At 37.0% G+C, this 20,895-nt stretch overlaps 4 protein-coding genes across 6 annotated transcripts in view; 1 reads left to right on the forward strand and 3 right to left on the reverse strand.

Annotated features, from left to right (window-relative positions):
• Positions 1–3,662: 3,662 nt before the first annotated feature.
• LOC111451895 (protein NETWORKED 1A) lies at positions 3,663–10,600 on the forward strand. 3 transcript variants are annotated; one of them, XM_023092480.1, is made up of 5 exons: positions 3,663–3,749; positions 3,852–4,233; positions 4,498–4,693; positions 4,981–9,065; positions 9,269–10,600. In XM_023092480.1, the coding sequence occupies exons 3-5, from the start codon at positions 4,591–4,593 to the stop codon at positions 10,382–10,384; spliced, it is 5,304 nt and encodes a 1,767-aa protein (XP_022948248.1). In that variant the 5' UTR covers positions 3,663–3,749; positions 3,852–4,233; positions 4,498–4,590; the 3' UTR covers positions 10,385–10,600. The 3 variants fall into 3 exon arrangements, with proteins under 3 accessions (XP_022948248.1, XP_022948249.1, XP_022948250.1); XM_023092481.1 differs by having other exon boundaries at positions 3,852–4,004; XM_023092482.1 differs by having other exon boundaries at positions 3,852–3,997.
• Positions 10,601–10,863: 263 nt separating this feature from the next.
• LOC111451931 (40S ribosomal protein S3a) lies at positions 10,864–13,090 on the reverse strand. The gene is made up of 7 exons (XM_023092483.1): positions 12,981–13,090; positions 12,851–12,898; positions 12,650–12,755; positions 11,857–11,994; positions 11,583–11,768; positions 11,266–11,466; positions 10,864–11,153 (listed from the first exon to the last, which is right to left on the reverse strand). Exons 1-7 carry the CDS (start codon positions 12,989–12,991, stop codon positions 11,058–11,060), a joined length of 786 nt encoding a protein of 261 aa, XP_022948251.1. The 5' UTR covers positions 12,992–13,090; the 3' UTR covers positions 10,864–11,057.
• A 966-nt stretch (positions 13,091–14,056) lies between these two features.
• Positions 14,057–15,282, reverse strand: LOC111448661 (leucine-rich repeat extensin-like protein 6). Its single transcript, XM_023088347.1, has one exon. It carries the CDS (start codon positions 15,263–15,265, stop codon positions 14,162–14,164), a length of 1,104 nt encoding a protein of 367 aa, XP_022944115.1. The 5' UTR covers positions 15,266–15,282; the 3' UTR covers positions 14,057–14,161.
• Positions 15,283–17,730: 2,448 nt separating this feature from the next.
• LOC111453162 (sulfate transporter 3.1-like) overlaps positions 17,731–20,895 on the reverse strand; it is a 4,508-nt gene continuing 1,343 nt past the window's right edge. Inside the window, exons 4-12 of the mRNA XM_023094142.1 lie at positions 20,802–20,867; positions 19,945–20,058; positions 19,726–19,842; positions 19,302–19,428; positions 18,860–19,146; positions 18,595–18,785; positions 18,436–18,521; positions 18,277–18,353; positions 17,731–18,146 (exon numbers count right to left, since the gene is read on the reverse strand). Of these exons, the coding sequence (XP_022949910.1) occupies positions 17,955–18,146; positions 18,277–18,353; positions 18,436–18,521; positions 18,595–18,785; positions 18,860–19,146; positions 19,302–19,428; positions 19,726–19,842; positions 19,945–20,058; positions 20,802–20,867 (1,257 nt within the window). The 3' untranslated portion in view covers positions 17,731–17,954. The remainder of the gene's footprint in view (positions 18,147–18,276; positions 18,354–18,435; positions 18,522–18,594; positions 18,786–18,859; positions 19,147–19,301; positions 19,429–19,725; positions 19,843–19,944; positions 20,059–20,801; positions 20,868–20,895) is intronic.

Below are 20,895 nucleotides of genomic sequence, written 5' to 3' on the forward strand. Positions count from 1 at the left end.
GCTTTTTTGGTGAGGAGGAAAAATCCAACAGTGGGTCGACAAGATTGAGCTGAACCAATTAGAAAGGACTGTCTTTTGTTCCTTTCAAACAATGCTTGGACAATCTCCATTGATGGTGTTTGAGTTTTGATTGATGCAGAAAGTGCTCCAAATCTCCATTGTTGGAAGGTTTACAACATCTCCTGCATATTTAACTTCTTCATTAGAACTTGTATAATGTTGAGGATCGTTAGAAGATGAGTCCCACATTGGCTAATTAGGGAGTTGATGATGGGTTTATAAGTAAGAAATGCATCTTTATTGTAAGAAAACCACGAAAGCTTATGCTCAAAGTGGACAATATCATACTATTGTGGAGGTCCGTGATTCCTTCTTTTCTTTGTCTCAAAACTCGAGCAATTTTGTTTGAGAAGAGAGAGATTCTCTTGATGTTCTAAAAACCTCCCGTCTTTGAAACTAATGAAAAAAAAAAACTTCGAATTTTGGTCGAATATGAAACCCATTAGTTTGATAAACTTTGAAATAAAAAATAATTTAAGATAATAATTCAAAGTAAAAAATAAAATTGGAGGGACACCAATTATTTATAATATTAATAAGTATGAACAACCCATTTGCCATCTGACAGGTGGACCATGAGTCATATACAATGAGTTAACAATCCTACGTCAGCATCCATGTGGACATCATTAAATGGACGGTTTTGATCATTGACAAGTTGTCCAATGAGTCAACATTTTTACTTGGACCCAAATAATCAGAAAATATCAAATTTAGAAAATTAAATTATTTATTTATTTATTTATTTTATTTTATCATTACTCATGATTCCGGACTTTATGTTAAAAGGAAAAAAAGTGTAAAAATGTTTAATACTTTTTGAAACGAAAAATAGATGCAAACAAAATTTAAATATTTATATTTGGAATAAAAATAGAAAAGCTCCCATTTCCCCCTTTTTATTTCAATGATAATAATAATAATAATTTTATCTCCCTTCCTTAATATTTTAAAAGCTTTATTTCTGTACCACATGTTTTTTTAAAGAAAAATGATTTGAACCCTACCGACGATGTCATTAAAGTTACGACAGACCGGTAATATTTTTTAGAACATTATTGGTTAAACTTTTAAAAATTCATGGATTTATGTGACACCCTTTAAAGTTCGTGAGCATATTAGATACTTTTAGAAGTTTCAGGTACCAAATAGACACAAACTTGAAAGTTTAAGGAACTAAACGTGCAATTTTCATATTCGATCTATGAATCTAAGAGTACTCAAATCACTCGACATTTCAACTATCTTATCAATATTGCATTAATGAGTATCATAGAAAAAAATTTAAACGTTTAACGTATATTCGATTACCATAACCGTGGCATGGTTGAAACTTGGAAGTGGACCAAGGCAGACAAAATTAACCCACAATTTGAGACACCAATAATGGAGGGGTAGGCCATAAGAGAAAACCAAGACGAAACGCACCAAAAATTCAAACAATGTGTTGGCAATCGTGGGGGACTTTTTTTTATTTATTATTTTTCTCTCCATTTTTCTTGCAATTGCTTAATGTTTATTTAATGTAAGCTTACAAAGCACCGACAGATTCCCTTTGCTATTTTGGTGTTTCTCTTAACCAATCCACATTAATATTAAACTTTGCTAAATCTAAAATAATCCGATCATGAATACGAGTGTTTGTTCGTCGGTTGGGTTAAGTCGAGTTGAGACACTGTTCAGATCCGACCCAATTATTTCAACTTTAAATTTTTTCGACCCAATTCAAGCAAACCATGGATTAATTCAAATTTTTATTTTTAATAAAAATATAAGGTTAATTAAATTAGAATATATATTTTAAAAAATTAATAATAATAAAATAATCATGAAGTTAAATAAATATATGTATTGTAATATATTTTTTAAAATTAATAATAAATTAGAATTTGTTTGGTTCAGCTTACTCTAGTTTTAGGAAACCAATGAACCAATCCAATTTATAAAAGTTTCGTTTTCAACCGAGTCCAACTCAAATAAGTTTATAACCCAACTCAAATCATATTGATTGGGATGAGAGTTGGGTTGATTGAATTTTTCGGATTATCAAATTTTATGAACACTCGCTCTTATTGTCGAGTTAATTCTTCTAAAAAAATACTGATCTTGTTGTTAACAAATTATGACATCTAGAACTAATTTTACTTTTCGAGTGACGGTTAATTTAAGCATAATTTAATAAATAAAAGATCAATTATCACGATCATTTCCTAAAAAAAAAAAAAACTTTTAACTAATTGTTGGGAGTCGGTAAATGGGGGAAGTTGGGCAATGGGACCGAAGCTAAAAACCATTATTGGTTACCTATATTTGATAATTCATAAGATCTATGATTAATAATGCAACAAAATTTTAAAATAATAGTCACATTTAATTTTGGATTAAGACTATAGTGTCTTATTTTCCCACATGATCATAATAAAAAGTGGGTTGAAAACGTTATAATTAAATTATAATTTATAATAGCGTGTGGATGAAGACAATTATTTATAAATAAATGCATCCGACTTAATAACATGGTGAACCACAACCAAAACATGAAACGTCAATAAATACGTAAGATATTTGATAGAAAAATTATTAGGCATAACTCATCGTAATAAATTTTTTAGTCGATGATATATCTCTTAATTATTTAAAAAAAAAATGTCCATCGAGTTTGTTGATGAATGACCAACTTTGGTTGACTTTTGTATTATGGATCTTAGTTCTACCTAATTTTTATTTAATAATATTAACATAAAAAAAAATTGGATATTATTATTATTATTTTCTTTTCTTAAATTATGAACTTGACATCTAATATCTCTAATTAAAAATTTTATCAATTTAATGTGTATTTTAGTAATATTTTATTATAATAATAATAATAATAATTTATTTTTCCTTAGTAATGATCCATTATTAAAGAGAGGTGGTGTTCCACCCACACAAGGAAACTAGAAATATTGGTTATTGCAAAGAAAAAGGAAAAAAATTAGAAATTTCATAATTTTGTGAGTAGGCAAGTTAATATATAGATTACTATTTGTGGAAATTTTGAATTATTTAATAATTTTAATAATTACTTCTCAAGAACACGACGAGAAAAATAAAAATAAAAATTGTTAGACGAACACGACCCTCCATAATGGTATGATATTGTCCATTTTGGGCATAAGCTTTTATGGCTTTGATTTCGGTTTCTCCAAAAGGTCTCGTATTAGTATTTTTCACTTATAAATCTATAAGCTCTCATGGCTTTGGTTTGAGTTTCTCCAATTGGCCTCGTACTAATGGAGTTAGTTATTCCTCACTTGTAAATCTAATGTCATTCTCTAAATTAGGGAGGTGAGATTTTCATCCTCGAACAAAAATAAAAAACTCAACTTTAATATTATATTGAATTTCTCATCTTGAAAAAGCTGGTTAACAATAATTCAAGGCACTAATTACTGGTTAGAAACCCAATAAAGAACAGCTTGAACATCATAGCTACAAGCAACCGTGCAGAGAACAAAATTCTTTTTAATAACCAATAAGATAAAAATAAAGTAGGAGGTAGCTTTTGGTGATTTAAGCTCCTTAATCACTCTCTACCCACTAATCTTCTTCAGGGTGGTGACGACAAAACACAGCAAAATCGAAAGAATACGACTGTTTTTCCTTTTTTTTGAATCTAATTAACGCTAATTATACTGATTTTCAAGGTTATTTTTTGGGGGATTTTTCTGTAGTTTCAAATTTTGTGTTAATTTCCTAATTGGGTTGCTTACCCCTTCATCTAATTCACTCCTTTTGCTTAATCTCAGGGCTGGCATTTACGCTGCTCGAACGGCCGAGCTATCATTGGACGGTTACTGTACGAAACCCGAAAATATAATGCGATAATGATATTCTGCGATGGAGAATAGCAGGGAGACAGAGAGAGAGAGAGAGAAGAAATGGGGTGAAGAAGGTGATTGGTTTGTGGGGTTTTTTCTTATGACCCATTTTGTTGCCTTGGTTCTTATGCTTTTCATTTGATCGAAGCGTTTGATTAGAGGAAATCGCTGTTTCGCCTCTTTTGTGGGAGACCCATTTGCTTGAAACTTGATTTTGTGTTCTTTCTGAGCTGTACTGCTTCTTGTATGATTGGGAACAAGCTGCTTTTTCAGCCGTTCTGGTGATTTTTGGTCCCCTGATTACAAAAGGGTTGGTTTCTGCAGCGTATTTGAACTATTGATTTCCTCCTTTTGCACTAATTCTTGTGCGTTGAGTTCATAATCGACTCATATAGATAAGATTTGTTTGAAACAATCAAGTTCTTGTAAATTTGGGGAAGTTTATGTGGTTGGAGATCTGGATTTCATCTGTTTTCCTCATCCTTCTCTTTGAAGCTGCCTTTTATTAAAGGCTAAATGGCCACAATGTGAACAAAGCTTCATTTCATAATGACGTCTGTCTCTTGCTATGCAGGTGAACACAGTGACAAGGAGATGGGAAGGCTCGTGGAGGATTAGCTTGGTTTCTGGCCTGGATCCGTTACCTTGATTGTTGTTTTCTGGAGTTATGGCGACGTTGTTGCATTCGGAATCTCGGCGCTTGTATTCTTGGTGGTGGGATAGCCATATCAGCCCCAAGAACTCAAAATGGCTACAGGAGAATCTTACAGGTTATGCATCTTCCATCTTGACTTAACCTTACTGATGCGAGTTCAGTTCTATTCCCATGTTTAGATGGTGCTTGACCCCCGCATTACTCGAGTCCGTGGGGGCCTTTTCGTTTAGTTTACGAGCTGCATTGTTCTTACATTTGTTCAGCTTCCTTTAGTCTCGAATCTTTTCTTTCACCGTTAATCTCTTGCTGAATTTTTTTAACATCTGAGTTTTGGATGAGTTGGTATTGGAGGCTAGAGTTGAAACTGTCTTTAAAGGAGACCTGTTGTTCACTTGTTTGCAGATATGGATGCCAAAGTAAAAGCAATGATCAAACTCATTGAAGAAGATGCAGACTCCTTTGCAAGAAGAGCAGAAATGTACTACAAGAAACGTCCCGAGCTAATGAAATTAGTCGAGGAATTTTACCGAGCTTACCGTGCTTTAGCCGAAAGATATGACCATGCAACTGCAGAGCTTCGTCATGCACATAAAACCATGGCTCAAGCTTTTGACAACCAAATGCCTCCTTTTATGTTCTCTGATGAGTCAGCTTCAGGGTCTTCAAGTTCTGAAGCCGAAGTCCACACACCAGAAATCCACCTCCCGAATCGTGCACTGCTCGATCGAGATGACTCGCACAAGGATTCGGCATGTTCATCATCAACAAACCAACATCCATTAAGAACAAAAGGAGACAATGAGCTAGAAAATTTAGAGGTTAGTGAAGGAGGAAGCATCAAACCACAACTAGTTTTTTCTGAAGGGGAATTGGATGACCATAGGTTGCAAAACGTATCCTCTCAGTTATCAAGTAAAGCTTATGATCTCGAATCGCATGAGCTGGTTGAGTCGGGAAGTGACGAGAAATTGGACGTCGAACTTCAAAACTTAAGAAAGAGACTCAATCAGATGGAAGCTGAAAAGGAAACTTTCTTTCTTAAATACCAGAATTCTTTGGAAAAGTTATCTAGCTTAGAGAAAGAACTTAGTTCTGCTCAGAAAGATGCCGGTCGACTAGACGAACGAGCGAGCAAAGCCGAAATCGAAATAAAAATATTGAAGGAAGCCCTTATAGATCTGAAAGCAGAGAAGAATGCTGGTCTTCTACAATATAATCAATGTTTGCAAAAGATATCTAGCCTAGAAAAGCGATTATTTGTAGCCCAACAAGATGCTGAAGCACATAATGAGAGAGTTGCCAAGGCAGAAATTGAGGCGCAGAACTTTGAGCAACAGCTTTCCAGATTAGCAGCTGAAAAGGAGGCCAGTCTTCTTCAGTATGAACAATGCCTAAAGAAGATATCTGCTTTGGAGAAGAAAATCTCTCTTTCTGAAGATTATGCAAGAATGCTTGATGAACAAATGAGTAGCTCAGAGACTGAAGTCAAAGCACTTAAGAGAGCTCTTAATGAACTGAATGAAGAGAAGGAAATAGCATCCCGCCAGTATGAGCAGTGCTTGGAGAAGATTGCGAAAATGGAAGCTGTAATATCTTGTGCTCAAGACGACGCAAAACGTCTGAAAGGTGAGCTTATGATGGCTAAAGCAAAACTCGAGACAACCGAAGAAAGGTGTGCTCGTTTTGAGCAATCAAACCATTCACTGCAGTTTGATGCAGACAAACTTGTGCAGAAGATTGCTATTAAGGATCAAGAGCTTGCAGAAAAGCTAGATGAGTTGAAGAAAGTTCAGAGTCTAATGAACGACGAGCAGTCGCGATTCGTACAAGTTGAAAACACTCTCCACACTCTGCAGAATTTGCATTGTCAATCTCAGGAGGAGCAGAGAGCTCTGACTTTGGAGCTAAAAAATGGTCTCATGATGTTGAAGGATTTGGATATATGCAAACATGGTATGGAGGAAGAGCTTCAACGAGTTAAGGACGAAAACAAAATGCTGAATGAACTACATTTTTCTTCTGATACTTCAATGAAGAATTTAGAGGACCAATTATCTAGCTTGAAGGAGATGAAGGACAAACTTGAAGAAGTTGTTGCACAAAAAGAAGATCAGAGCAACTTGCTTGAGAAAGAGATCCTTCATTTGAGAGAAGAAATTAAGGGCTTAAGCGGAAGATACCACGGCATAACGAGACAATTGGAGGCAGTAGGATTGGATCCCGACTCGCTTGAATCGTCAGTGAGGGAATTTCAGGAGGAGAATGCCAAGCTGAGGGGGACATGTGAAAAGGACAGGAACAAGATGGAAGCACTTCATGAGAAGCTCAGTTATATGGATGAACTTTCAAAGGAAAATTCCATTCTCAAGGTATCTCTAGCTGAGCTGAATGCTGAATTGGAGAAAGCCAAGGAATCCCAGGAAGAAAAAAGTGCTGTTGTTGAAGAGAAATCTTCGTTGCTTTCACAGTTGCAGAATGTAACTGAGAATATTTTGAAACTTTTAGAGAGGAACACATTGCTAGAAGACTCCCTATCCGGTGCAAACAAAGAGCTTGAAGGTTTAAGAGCAAAATCAAAGGGCTTAGAAGAATTCTGCCAGTTATTGAAGGATGAGAAGTCAAATCTTCTGAATGAACGAGGGGTGTTGGTGGGTCGACTCGAAAACATCGAACCGAGACTAGGAAATCTCGAAAAGAGGTTTACAAATCTTGAAGAGAAGTATTCTGATCTTGAAAATGACAAAGACTCTGCCTTATATCAAATAGAAGAATTGAGATTTTCCCTTCTCATGGAAGAACAAGAGCATACAACTTACAAACAATCGACCGAGGCGAGACTTGCCGGTTTGGAAGACGATGTCCATGCCCTGCGAGAAGAAAGTAGAGTAGGCAAGGAAGAAATTGAGGAACTACTAGATAATGCTGTAAACGCCCAGGTCGAGATCTATATCTTGCAGAGGTTTGTTGAGGATATGGAAAAGAAAAATATTTCTTTACTCATTGAATGTGAACAATATGAAGAGGCATCCAAGTTATCAGATAAACTTATTGCTGATTTGGAAGGCGAAAATCTCGAGCAACAAGTCGAAGTAGAGTTTATGTACAACGAGATCGATAAACTAAGAGCTGGAATCCGAAAGGTATTAATGGCTCTTCGAATTGATCAAGATTATGTGCAGGGAAATATGAAAGAAGAGAGAATCCTGATAGTGGATATCTTGACCAGAATTGAGGACTTGAAAGCTTCTGTGTTCAAAAACAAGGACAAGAAGCAGCAACTGCTAGTTCAGAACTCAGTTTTATTAACTCTTCTCAAGCAACTGAGTTTAGAGAGTGAAGAACTTCTATTAGAGAAAGATAACATTATGCAGGAGTTAAAGATCATGAAGGGGCAGCTAGCAATGCATGAAAACGACAAGCACGAGCTTCTGAAGTCGAAAAACGAGTTGATGAAGCAAGTTAGCCAGTGGGAGCAACATGAGGTACTGCTGAAGGCCGAGATCGAAACTCTAAATGAGAAGCTAGTAAATCTTCAAGGGACTTGCCTTATGCTGGAAAAGGAAAATCATAATGTTGCTGAAGAAAAGAAATCTTTGCTCAAGAAATTTTTGGACCTTGAAGAAGACAAGAACATTATTCAACAAGAACAGCACGATTTAATCGTTCGGGAAGTGATTGCGTTCAATATCCTATCATCAATTTTTGAAAGCTTCAAAACCGAGAAATTCATGGAAACGGAAAAGCTCGTTCAAGATATTTGTCGTCTCCAAGTGGTGAATTCTGATACAAAGGAAGAAGTTGGAAAGTTAGCAGAGAAATTTCAGGTGAAGGAAGTGGAAAATTTGCATTTAAATGGTTCAGTAGAGAAATTGGCTAAGGAGCTTCATGAAGCAAAGGACATGAACGATCAACTTAGCTATCAAATTTTACTTGGAAGTGATGTTCTGAGGGTGACAGCCCAAGAGCTTTCTGAAACAGAAGAGAAGCTTAAAAATTCACATCTTGAACTGTCTGAAAAGTGCTCAAACCAGGAGAATGAGATTCAAAGCCTTTGTGAACTGAACGGAAACTTAAAATACGAAGTCAATTTATTGCACGACGAGATCGAGAAATGCAAAGTTAAAGAGGAATGTCTGAATTCAGAACTACAGGAGAAAAGAGATGAATTTGAGCTCTGGGAAGCAGAGGCCACGACGTTTTACTTCGATCTTCAAATCTCATTGATCCGGGAGGTCTTATACGAACATACAGTTCATGAACTTGCACAGGCTTGTGAAACTGCTGGGGATGAGAATGCTGCAAAAACTACAGAGATTGAACAACTCAGAGAAAGAGTAGGATCCCTGGAAACTGAAATTGGAGAGATGGAAGCACATATGTCTGCTTATAAGCCTGCCATAGCTTCTCTGAGACATGATGTAGAATCACTCAAGCATATTGTTCTTCCTCAAACTAGGGATATCTGTAAGGGTTCTGTAGGAGAAGAGGTAAAGCTTTTTTCTTATTAAATATATGCTAAAACACCTGCAGCAGTAGTTTAATGCACAAATGTACTATGATTTAGCTCAAAATAGCCAAATTTTGTGCTTGGTATCATTGAACTTCTTCAGTTCCTTTGTTCTTGGATGAGCTGAGCGTGAAGGATAATGTTACTGAATTCTAATAATGATTTATGTTCATATGTTGCCAGGAGGAGGAAACCAAGATTCATGTTCATCACAGTAGCTGTTATGTCCACAAAGATGAGATATTGGATTTGCAGAAGATTGGGGCCGTGATAAAGGCAGTCGAGATGGCTGTGATCGAAGAAAAGGAAAAACTGAACAAAGAAGCTGCTGAAAAACGTGTCAAAAACTCGAAATCGGAAGGGAACTCGGTTCATAAAGCAACGAGTAAGGAAGGAAAAGGTTTGAGGGATGGAATTAGTGATAAAGTAAAGGCAAGAAAGAACAAACCTGAGAATGGAATATTGATGAAAGATATTCCATTGGATCATGTATCAGATAGTGCATTCCAGAGAAGAAGCAAAAGGGAATGTAGTGAGACCAGTGATCAAATGCTGAAGTTGTGGGAAACTGATGAACGAGAATGCGAGCAGAGTTTGATTGATAGCGTGCCACAAAGCCCGTCGGACGGGCAAGTCGAGTGCCCACAGTCAGAAATTGTAGAACATAAAAGTCCAGATTGTTCTTCAGAGCTGCAAGTAGAGAAGGAGTTGAGCGTTGATAGATTGGAGCTATCGCCTAGCATTAGAGAACGAATTCGACGAGGTCGAAAAGGAAAGGTTTTGGAGAGACTTGATTCAGATGTTGTTCAGTTGACAGGTCTTCTAACAAGCGTTCAGGATTTGAAAAAGAGAATGGAGGTGAACACGGTGGATATGGCTAGAAACAATGAATACGACACGGTCGAGAAACATTTAAAAGAAGTCGAGGAAGCGATCTTCCAGCAAGTAAATCTAAATGGTCAACTGAAGCAGAGTTTGGAACGCAGTCCATCGTGTTTCGAGCGAAGGTCATCGGTAGAAAGCGAGGCAACTGGAAACATGCCCCTAAACAAACTAACAGAGCAGGCACAAAGAGGATCAGAGAAGATAGGAAAACTACAGTTTGAAGTACAGAACATTCAGCGTGTTATTATGAAACTCGAATCCGAGAAAACGAGAAAAGGGAAGAACAGATTCTCGAAGAGCAAACCGGGTGTTATTCTGAGAGATTTCATCTACAGAAGCGGAAAATGCAGCAGCGAAAGACGGAAGAAGGCGTGTGCTTGTGGATGTACAAAACCTTCTACTCATGGAGACTGAGTGTTGTAATGCTGAAGAACAGCATAATGTTATAGAGGCAGCAGAGATAGATATTATCCCCTTGCAAGTTGTATGTATAATTGTAGTTGGGTGTTCTGTAGATCATCTCTGGATCTTTTTTTTTTTCTTTTGAAAAAAATGCTCCCCTTTTGATCTTATGATGAACTATAATATAGACAGATTGATGTAGTGATATAACCTCCTTTCTAAAACTTATAATATCTTGAGCTACCTTCATTGATTGATTGATTTTGCAGAATAGGGCCCTGCATTGAGATGCATACATAATTTGCCAAAATCTTGGCTTTGTGAGGCTCAAGTAACCAAATGGCCTGACTTCACCTTAGTTTAACGGGATCCGTTCTACAATTACCCAGTCGATCAATGTATTGTGTAACGAGAAGTCTTTTCATCCCCATCTCTACCCTTTTTCATTTTCCATCCCCACGAAATTCTTCATTTAAGATCTAAAAACATGTAGAGTGAAAAAAACGGTGCAATTTGCTAAATTGATTCAATGAAAGTAATCTTAACTAAGGATTTGGTAGCACAAAATTGCGATCCTCAAAACCAACTCTCTGACTAGATCGAGAAGTGGGTTAAAACTAAGTTTGTGACAAAGCGGGGCAAAACTAAACAAAAACAGATCAAATGAAATTCAACATAACTGAACTTAAGCTCCAACAATTTCGGTTGGCCCCTCATCTGCAGCTTCATCAGCAGGTCTCTCGACCTTCACGCCAACGTCTTCTGAGTAGTCTCCATGAACCTATAAACACAGATCATGGCAGTGATAAGACTCTGAAATAATATTATAATTTCATAGGCTACGGATCAAGTTCAAAACATTAAGAGAGAATGAGAATAAACCATATATATACCTCCATCAACTTTCCAAGGTCGAATTTAGGTGCTTTCAAAATTTTTACTTTCCGGATAAACACATTTTGAAGAGGGTAGATGCTGGATGTTGCCTTTTCAATCTCCTTGCCGATGAACTCTGGAATGAACTTGCGAACCAGTTCCTTCAAATCACAAGAGGTTGCTTGGTTTACCATGATCTCTCTCATCTTACGACGGATCTGACATGTAAAAAGGATGTCGGCATCAATTCAGAGAAAATTTAGTGACAAATGAATTACCATAAGCAAAAGACAAGTTTTACGATAAAAATACTTCACTCCAGTCCTGAACTAACCTGCCTGATCTGGCTGGATTGGGCGTAGCATGTCCTTTTCACTTGGTTTGGCCTTCTCTTAGTGAACCCAATGCAAAACATTCTAAGAGTGTAGTTGTCAGTGGTTTTGACATCAACATGAGCTTCAATCAAAGTGTGCCATTTGCGTACTAAAGACCTTAACTTGTCAGTAGTGAAATTCATTCCCTGAACATTTTCACAAGAAAGAAATAAGATCAAAACGCAATCAACAAAATACCATGTGAATACAACTAAGTGGAATGTCCTATCGCACCCAGAAATTTGTTAGGACATTCCTCCCTTGAACATCTTCTGCTCTCAGTCGAATCTTCCTGTAAGCGTGCTCCTCATCATCCTGAAGATCAGCCAAAGAGACCTCGAAGACTCTGTGTTTGAGTCCTTCAGAAGCAATCTATTGGGAGAAGCCAAGGAAATTTAATATTTACATTATTTGCAAAATTAACTATTGATACAACCATTTGATAAATAGAAGAAAGTGTTTCATAGCCATATTCTATTACTTTTTTATATTAATTATTATGTTCTATAATTGATATTTTCCAATATTCAATATTTATTTGAAACTAAATTAGATTTTATATTCATATGAATTAGGAATAGCTAAGATCCCAGTAATTAAGTAAACTACTACTCGTGACATTTTTGTTATGTGATCACGCTTAACCCAAAGATTAAAGAATCGCTTTTGTAATGCAATGGTCATCGGTTCCATTTTATAGGTCTTAAATCTACATCAGATAACTTCCAAAACTCCAAAGAAGTAAGCCAGGTTACAAACGGCATTCCACAACATCTAGAAAACATAAAATCCAATCTTTTGTTCTAAGAATCCAAATATCTCCATCCAGCATCAATACAAAATTATAAACAAGGAGAAAAAGAAAAATCTTGCATCAATCGAGTTCAACAATGACACCAAAACCCATTTAAAAAACAATGCCTCTAAGACCACACAAACACCATTGAAATTCTCTTACACTATACCCCCTTTTTCCAGATAAAATTCAAATATAAACGTAAAAGCAAGCAGAAAAGGATCGATTTACCTTGGTACCCTGCGTACGCGTAACAAGAGTCTTTCCAACATTCTTAACAGTGAAAACTGAAGGTGCTTTGATATCATACCAATCCTTCTTGGCAAATGGATCGGTGCTGAAGGACGAGCATACAACAGATATATAAAGTACTCCAAAACCAACACTAAGATCTGAAAAACAAAGGAATATAAAAAAAATATATATACTCACGCTTTCTTCTTGCCTCCCTTCTTTCCCTTCGAAATCCGCTTGTTCTTACTGATTGAAAAGAAAACAAGTATGAGAGATAAAAACACAATGCAGCATACAATTGAAACAATCGGAAAGAAAGAAAAGGTACCCGACGGCCATGGGTGGAGGAGGAGAGTTGCCCTAACTCTGCGGATGTTATGCTGCACGGCAGAGAGAGTTTGAGAGGCTCCAGTACCCTAAAATCTGCGTTTATATAGGTCAGGTTTTTGGTCTTTTATATTTTTTATTTTCAATAATTTATCTGTTAATTTTACTTGAAAGGTTAACTCTATCTAACCTAACTAATGAAGAGTTCACAATAATATCACAATTCTAGTATATTTGTAAATAAGTAAGAATATTATATTTAAATAATAGTACTAATTTTTTAATTGGGTCGTCATCAATTACGAGGCCAGAGTCCATGAACTCAAGCTCATCAGACGAGAGTCCACAAAAAAGGAGTCCATGAACTCAAGCCCTCGGGGCAAGAGCCCACCAAACAAGAGTCCATGAACTCAAGCCCAGGGAGGGAGAACCCACCACACAATAGTCCATGAACTCAAGCCCAGGCGGCGAGAGCCCACCAAACAAGACTCCAAGGACTAAAGCCCATGAGGTGAGAGCCCACCAAACGAGAGTCCATCGACTCAAGCCCATGACACGAGAGGCCACCAAACAAGAGTCCATGGACTCAAGCCCATGAGGTGAGAGCCCAACAAACTAGAGTCCATGGACTCAAGCCCATGAGGCGAGAGCACACCAAACAACAATCCATCGACTCAAGCCCATGACGCGAGAGCCCAACAAAGAAGAGTCCATCGAGTCAAGCCCATGAGGCGAGAGCCCACTAAACGATAGTCCATCGAATCAAGCCCATGAGGTGAGAGCCCAACAAACAAGAGTCCATGGACTCAAGCCCAGGAGCGCGAGAGCCCACCAAACGAGAGTCTATCGACTCAAGCCCACCACTGAGAGTCCACGAAACAAGAGTCCATAGACTCAAGCCCATTACCGAGAGTCCACGAAACAGGAGTCCATTAACTCTAGCCCATGGAGCTGAAATTTTTGTTGTCGGCGTTGTTTTTCTTTTTTTACATTCACGAACATAAATTTAATATTACTGATTTTTAGTTCAGTTTAATATTATTGCTATTTTATTTTAAAATTTTCATAAATCAATTAGAAAATAAAAATTGGCCAATATAAAGTAAGCCTTCAAATTACATGCATATGCATCACATCACCAATTAAGCAAATTAGTAATACCAATCATTACTAATACTAGTACTAAAGCGGCGGTGGCGGCCGTCGAGTGCAGCCAAAGACGCCGCAATCAACAGGGTAAGAGTACAGAGCTTTACATTCCTCCGGCGAGCGTTGTAGTGGTCTTTCCGGCAAACAATTTTTTCGGTCATCACTCGCCTGAAGCTTCAGGCACATCGACGGCTCACTGCAGAAGAAATTATACGAGTAAGTGAAGTTCTGCAATGTCGGCAACAAGCAGACACTCGCCGGTATCTCGCCGGATAATTGGTTATGTGCGATATTTAGCTGCTCCAATTTCTTCATTCCAGCCATTGTCTCCGGCAAAGGTCCAACGAGATTGTTGTCACTGACATCGAAAACGGTGAGATTGCTCAGCGACCCAATTTCCGGCGGCAAACACCCAATCAACCCACTATTTGTGATTATAATTTCTTCGAGTGTATTGTTCATATTTGACAAACTCGAGGGGAGGCAGCCATTGATGTTGTTATTAGCAAAAACCAGCACAGAAACAGGGGAATTGCCGATGTTCTCCGGCAGTGAGAATTTGAAATCGTTGTTATTGATGAACAGAGCATCGAGTTTCTTTTCAAACAGGGAAGAAGGGAGATCGCCGTGGAATTTGTTGAATCGAACGTCGAGGAATTTGAGGGAAGGGAGAGAGAGAATTACAGAGGGGAACTCGCCGGAGAAGTCATTGTTGCTGAGATCGAGCTCAAAGAGGAGAGTGAGGAAACGGAAGGAGTTGGGGACGGTGCCGCAGAAGCGATTGGAATTGATGTGGAACAGGGCAAGGTCGGTCAGGAGGCCGAGATCGTCGGGCAGGGTTCCCGAGATGTTGGCGTTGTTGAGGTCAACCCCGGCAACGGTGAGGATGTCGGGGTCGTCGGGAGCAGGGGCACAGAAGACGCCGGAGTAGTTGCAGACGTTGGGGCCGTACCAGTCGGCAGTGAAGTTGGTCGGGTCGTCGGTGATGGCATGTTTCCATGCTTGGAGAGCTGTGTAGGCCTTGATGAGTCTCTGGTTGGGGAGAAATGGGGATGGCGGCGGAGATGCTTGAAGGGAAGGTTTGGGGAGGATGAGAATAGAGAGGAGGAGGAGGAGGAGGGAGTTTGAGGTTTTCATTTTGGAGGAGGAGGTTAATGGAGCATGGTTGTTACAAAAATTATAAAATTGGGTTTTTATATATAGAGACATTATATCTCATGTAATTGAGTTAACTTAATTTAATATTAGTATAGTTGGTATCAGGTTAAAAGCAAGACATTCGCCAATGACGACATTGCAACTCGAGACTATGATACATGCATAGAGTAGTCGTATTTATTTTCTTAAACTTAAGTTATATTTTTAATTTAAACATTTATTTATTTTGTTTTGTTTTTTGTTGTGTTATTTCCAGAGGTGTTTTAAAAACATGTGAGTGTGTTTTAAGATGGAAGTGACTTTTTATGAAAGTTTAAATGGAGTATTTCTGTATTTAATGTTGATGATATATAAACAGTAGCGCCCTTCAATTAAGTAGAAAATTGTGGGTCGTTACACGAGAAAAGGAAGGGGTACACGAATGAAAGCAATCATAAAGATGTGATGATTAAGAAAGAAATAAAAGAATTGAAAGTCACTATCTATACTAACAAGGTGCATTTTCTTTTTCGATGGCTCAATCATAAAAATTTTATGGTTGAACATGTTTTACTTGGAGTAATTCTATGATGGGTGACCTCCTAAGAATTCTCCTAGAATGCATAAGAGCGAGGACAAAATATGTTGGAAGAACGAATATTTGTATGTGGTAGTCTTTCTATTTGATTGTGGTGGTTGTGTATTTCGAGATTGAATTGTCGTGACTTCGGCTACCTGAATATGCGGAAATCCCTAGTTTTCCTCTCTGAGGTTGTTTGAATGTCTCATTATCCCATTGTAGGTCTGCTTCATCACGTAGATCCCCGCCTCGTTTGAACTTCAGTCTTAAAAACGGAAAAATAGATAATGTAATCATATCACATAGGAATATGAAGAACGAAGAACGGGTTAGGGAGGTTAACTTAAAGAGGAGAGAAAGAAGGGTATAATTAGAGAGAGTGGGGGCTAAAGGGGTTTGCATGGGAAGCATAAGGTAGAATGTTGTTGGGTCATTGAAATTCTCAACAAGAAAACAACTTATTACCCTAATGATTTAGACAACCCACTAATCCAACATGTTCATTTCTTCTTCCAACGTTTCATCCCTATCCATCAACATTTTAACTTCAAACTATATGGCAAATTAATTCGAGTCTGAAGCAAACCACGGGGCGGTTCGTCCTATTCAGATATTCACGACCAAGAAACACTGGATTCTCTTTTGGGTAGGCCCTGAAAGGAGAAGGAAGGCTGGAATGCCAACATGCGTCTATTATTGAATTCACCCGACCCGATAGTACCCCATTTTTGGTACGATTCAATATGCATTAATATCACCTGTATTTATCTAATGTTGGAGCGTTGATATAATATTAAATTGATCATAATTTATCAAGTTAAGCTTTTAGACTGATGGGTGATTTAACCTAAAGTTTAAATTCTTTAAAATTTTCTTTTAGGTTAATTGATGATTAACGTGGTTGCTTGAGATTTAAAATTTAAGTATATTGATATGAGTTTGATTAAACAAAATTTGAAACTTATGGAAAAAGAAACACTCAAAATAATAATAATAATAATAATAATAATAAAAAAAAGAGAATCTTTTTAAAGCAACCCTACATGAATTTGGTGAATAATTGCAAATATCATATGATTTCGTTTGGAATTAAGGAGGAGTGTTAGAATTTAATCCATGTTAATATGGGAAACAACCATTAAGGCATTTAATGAGACAGATAAAACGAGATTTCTAGAAGGATGGGTAACACTTCAAAAGCCTTACCAAAAATAATTTGACACTCCAACTTGAATTACATGTTATGAACATTGATAATCGCTTTCATCAGTTTCGAACTTTGAACATTTTCATTTTCGTTTAGAGATGGAAAGGTCAATTAGTTGCCTTGTTATATCAATAGTTGTTGGCCTTCGATGGTTGTTTAATTAATTATATGTTAGTCGAGTTAGGCTTTAGTAATAACATCGAAAAAAATCGAGGAAAGAAATCTTGTATTAAATAAATATGTCGTCATGTTCTTCTTTGAGTTGTAAAAGAATTGAACCTTTGTTTTGAAGACCAAATTTAAGAATTGAATTGTTGCATTTTAAAACTGTGAGAAAACTGTGAGACTAACGGTGATATGCAACAAGTCAAAGCAAATAATATATGTTAGTGGAGGGTTTGAACCATTATAAATAGTATAGCCAGATATCGGGTAATATGCGGACACTGGCCCTCAAAGAAGTAGATTGAGATCGCACATCAGTTGGAGAGGAGAACAAAGCATTAGAGTGTGAAAATTTCTTCCTCACAAACACAGCATAGACAATTTTTACGAGTGGTGGGCTAACGAGGTCGCCGGCACGTTTTTATGCTAACCCTTGAGAAAACAAGAAGACCAAAGGAAAAAGCAGCAAATGAGGGAAATTTGATGGAGACGATAGTGAAAATATAAACAAGATGTGAAAGCGTGAAAATGATCTCTCTTAAATGATTTTCACCCAATTTCATTTTCGCGTATTACATTAAAAAAAGAAAGTGGATACAATAATTTCCATGGGTGTAGATAAGAACATAACTAATGTGGCGTCCTGATTGGTGGATATATTACCACCTTGTGTGGACTTGGTGAGAGGACCCCATCAGCCAAATAGATCCTCCTTTAGCTTGGAGTAGTTTTCCAGATTACACACTGTTCACAGCTGAATCTAATTCAGCAGCAGCAACAGGACTTGGCTTCCATGTTTGGAGTACGAAGTTGCAGGCCGTTACAGCCTCTCCCACTGTAAGATAGATCCATTCGTGCCCGATCGCCTCGATGAAGTTCGACTTGTTTAGCTTTTTTATCACCTCACTTTTCGGGTTTGCAAGAACAAGCTGCATAATCACACAAAACCATACAAGAAATTACTATAACGAGCCATTTTGGGTCAATTTCGAGTGAGTTTATGATGAACGTATTAGTCGATTTCGAGGGAGTTTATGATGAACGATTGAAAATACGTACTTTGAACCCCTTTCTTTCAATACTCTTCTTAATCTCTTTAAGCATGCTGATCCCACTTGAATCAATGCTACTCACGCCTGTGTTCAAAATTTCAATTCAATATAACGAAATAGATTGTTTGTTCTGTTCCAAACGTCAGATATTCTTATAAGTAATTACCGGAAAGGTCCAGAATTATGTACTGCAAGCTGGTTTCTCCTGATGATTTTATCCTCTCTTCTTCGTCAGTAATCCACCTTGAAAGCCTGAGAGAACAGAGAAATGTAAATCAGGATCACTGCGTCTCTCATTATGAGGGATCATTGTTCAGAATATTACCTTTCTCTCAGGTAGTTTGAGTTAGCAAAATAGATTGGTGCTTCCAATTGAAGGATGAGAATTCCAGGCACATGCTCAGCTGTTGGGTATTGATCGATGCTTCTGTAAATTGTGGAGTTGGGAATGTTACCTAATACTAAAGTTCTTGGCCTTGCGATCATGAGAAGCACCCTCAACACAGAAAGTGCAACCTGAAAAACAACGTCAATTGGTAAAAATGAGAATCATATTGGTCGATTCAAATTCATTCTATTGATTTGCTCACCGCAATGATCAAGCCCATTTCAACACTGCCAAAGACGACACCGATGTATGCACCGAGGCAGACGACAAAGTCAAATTTGTCGAGTTTCCAAAGGTGGATGACTTCTTCATAGTTGATTAGGCCAATCATAGCAGTGATGATTATGGAGGCGAGCACCACCAGGGGTGTGTAATGAAAAAATGGCGTCAAAAACAACAGAGTGATCATCACAGCTATTGACATGACAATATTGGAGACTGCAGTTTTACACCCTGCATTGAAGTTCACAGCACTCCTCGAAAATGGCCCTGCAAATTTTATCCATATGAGTAAGCTGCAACGCAACCTATCAGTGAATACATATCAAAACTAAAAACTCCACAGATTGGTTACTTCAACACGAATATTTAATAATCGAACGCCCGAACTCACGCCCCTCCATTGCTTTAATAAGGATTCTTACCGGAAGTCAGGTAGCAAGAAGTGCAGGAACCAACAATGTTCATGATCCCAAATGCTATCATCTCCTTGTTGCCATCAGTGTGGTAATTCTTAAATGCAGCAAAACTTCTCCCCACTGCTACTCCTTCCTGCATTATACAATGGGTTCAAGGAAATGAAGACAATTCACTAATTTCTTTCTTTCGGGCATTTCATCAAACACTTAGTACTCATGCTTCCAAGCACACCCGCCAAGTAGAATGAAAAACAATTCACTAATTTCTTTCTTTGGGGCATTTCATCAAACACTTAGTACTCATGGTTCCAAGCAAACCCACCAAATAGAATGAAAAACTCTTGTAAAGACAATCAATTCATTCATATTACTGTTCAAATCTGTGCCTTCAACACCATATTACAAGTAAAGGATTGAACTCAAAACTTACAGCAAGGCCAATGATTCCGACGATGATCCCTGTTTTGATGGCAATTAAAAGATGAGGAGATCCAAATGCTAAATCAGTCGCAGATGGTGGATTCAACCCTTTCTTCAAATGCCCAATCTACATTAGAACAAAAACATAGAGACCCAATAAAGATCAACCCAATTAAAGATTTCGCAAAGCAAAAGAAACAGCAACGGAAATGGCGATTCGATAAGTTACCACTTGAACTCCATGCTTTTCAGCGTGGGTGAAGTAGACGAGAAGGCTCCCCAAGATGACCGACGTCAAAGGCGCCAATGCATTTATCCAAAAGAAGATCGGTTTCTTCTTGCTCTGCAATTCGTTAACCAAATGAACTCAAATTAGCAACCACTAATTATTTTACTTAAATATATTAATTATAAAAATAAAAATAAAAACAAATTTTAAATTAGTATTTTTAGTGAATTAGTTAACATTTATAATTCACTTTTGTATTATTATTTTCATTAATTCTTGATGCAAACTATATTGTAACAAGACTATTAACATGTTCAAATTTAAAATTAAAAAATAGGGAAATTTAGTCTTGGAAAATGGATAATTAATACAAAACAAACCCAAAATCAAGAAATATCTATAGAAGAAAAATAAAATTTAATTATTTGAAAAATATTAAATTCAATCCCATTTTTCAAAAGATTATTAGACATATTTTTGTTTTAAAAAGTTTGGTTTTGTTTTTTTTTTTTTAAGATTTCAAACAAATAAGTCAACAAAAGTAACTATGGTATTAAAAAAAAAAAACATTCTTGATTCTACCTTAAATGCTACATTTTTAAAACCATGGTATAAATTTTATCCACAATATTCCTCGTAAAAACAAATCATTAATATGGTACGTGACTAACACATGCTTAGAGGTAACATTATTTTCACAGACAACCTACCTAATAAAATACTTAAATATTCTAACATTAGTGTAAGTAGTGTAAACCTTGTTTGATAAGGTTAAGGTTAGTGTTTTTGTTTTTTTTTTTTTAATTTTTCTCGAAATTTGAAAATAATTATCAAACGGGATCTAAATGAAAGCTTACGAGGTATCGGGTGAGGAGGAGAAAGAAGAGAAAGCAGCAGCCCAACACAATACTTTCCCATCTCCACTGTAAAAAAAAAAAAAAAAAAAAAAAA

This window comes from Cucurbita moschata, unplaced genomic scaffold (assembly GCF_002738365.1).
Source record: "Cucurbita moschata cultivar Rifu unplaced genomic scaffold, Cmos_1.0 Cmo_Scf00001, whole genome shotgun sequence".
Lineage (NCBI taxonomy): Eukaryota > Viridiplantae > Streptophyta > Magnoliopsida > Cucurbitales > Cucurbitaceae > Cucurbita > Cucurbita moschata.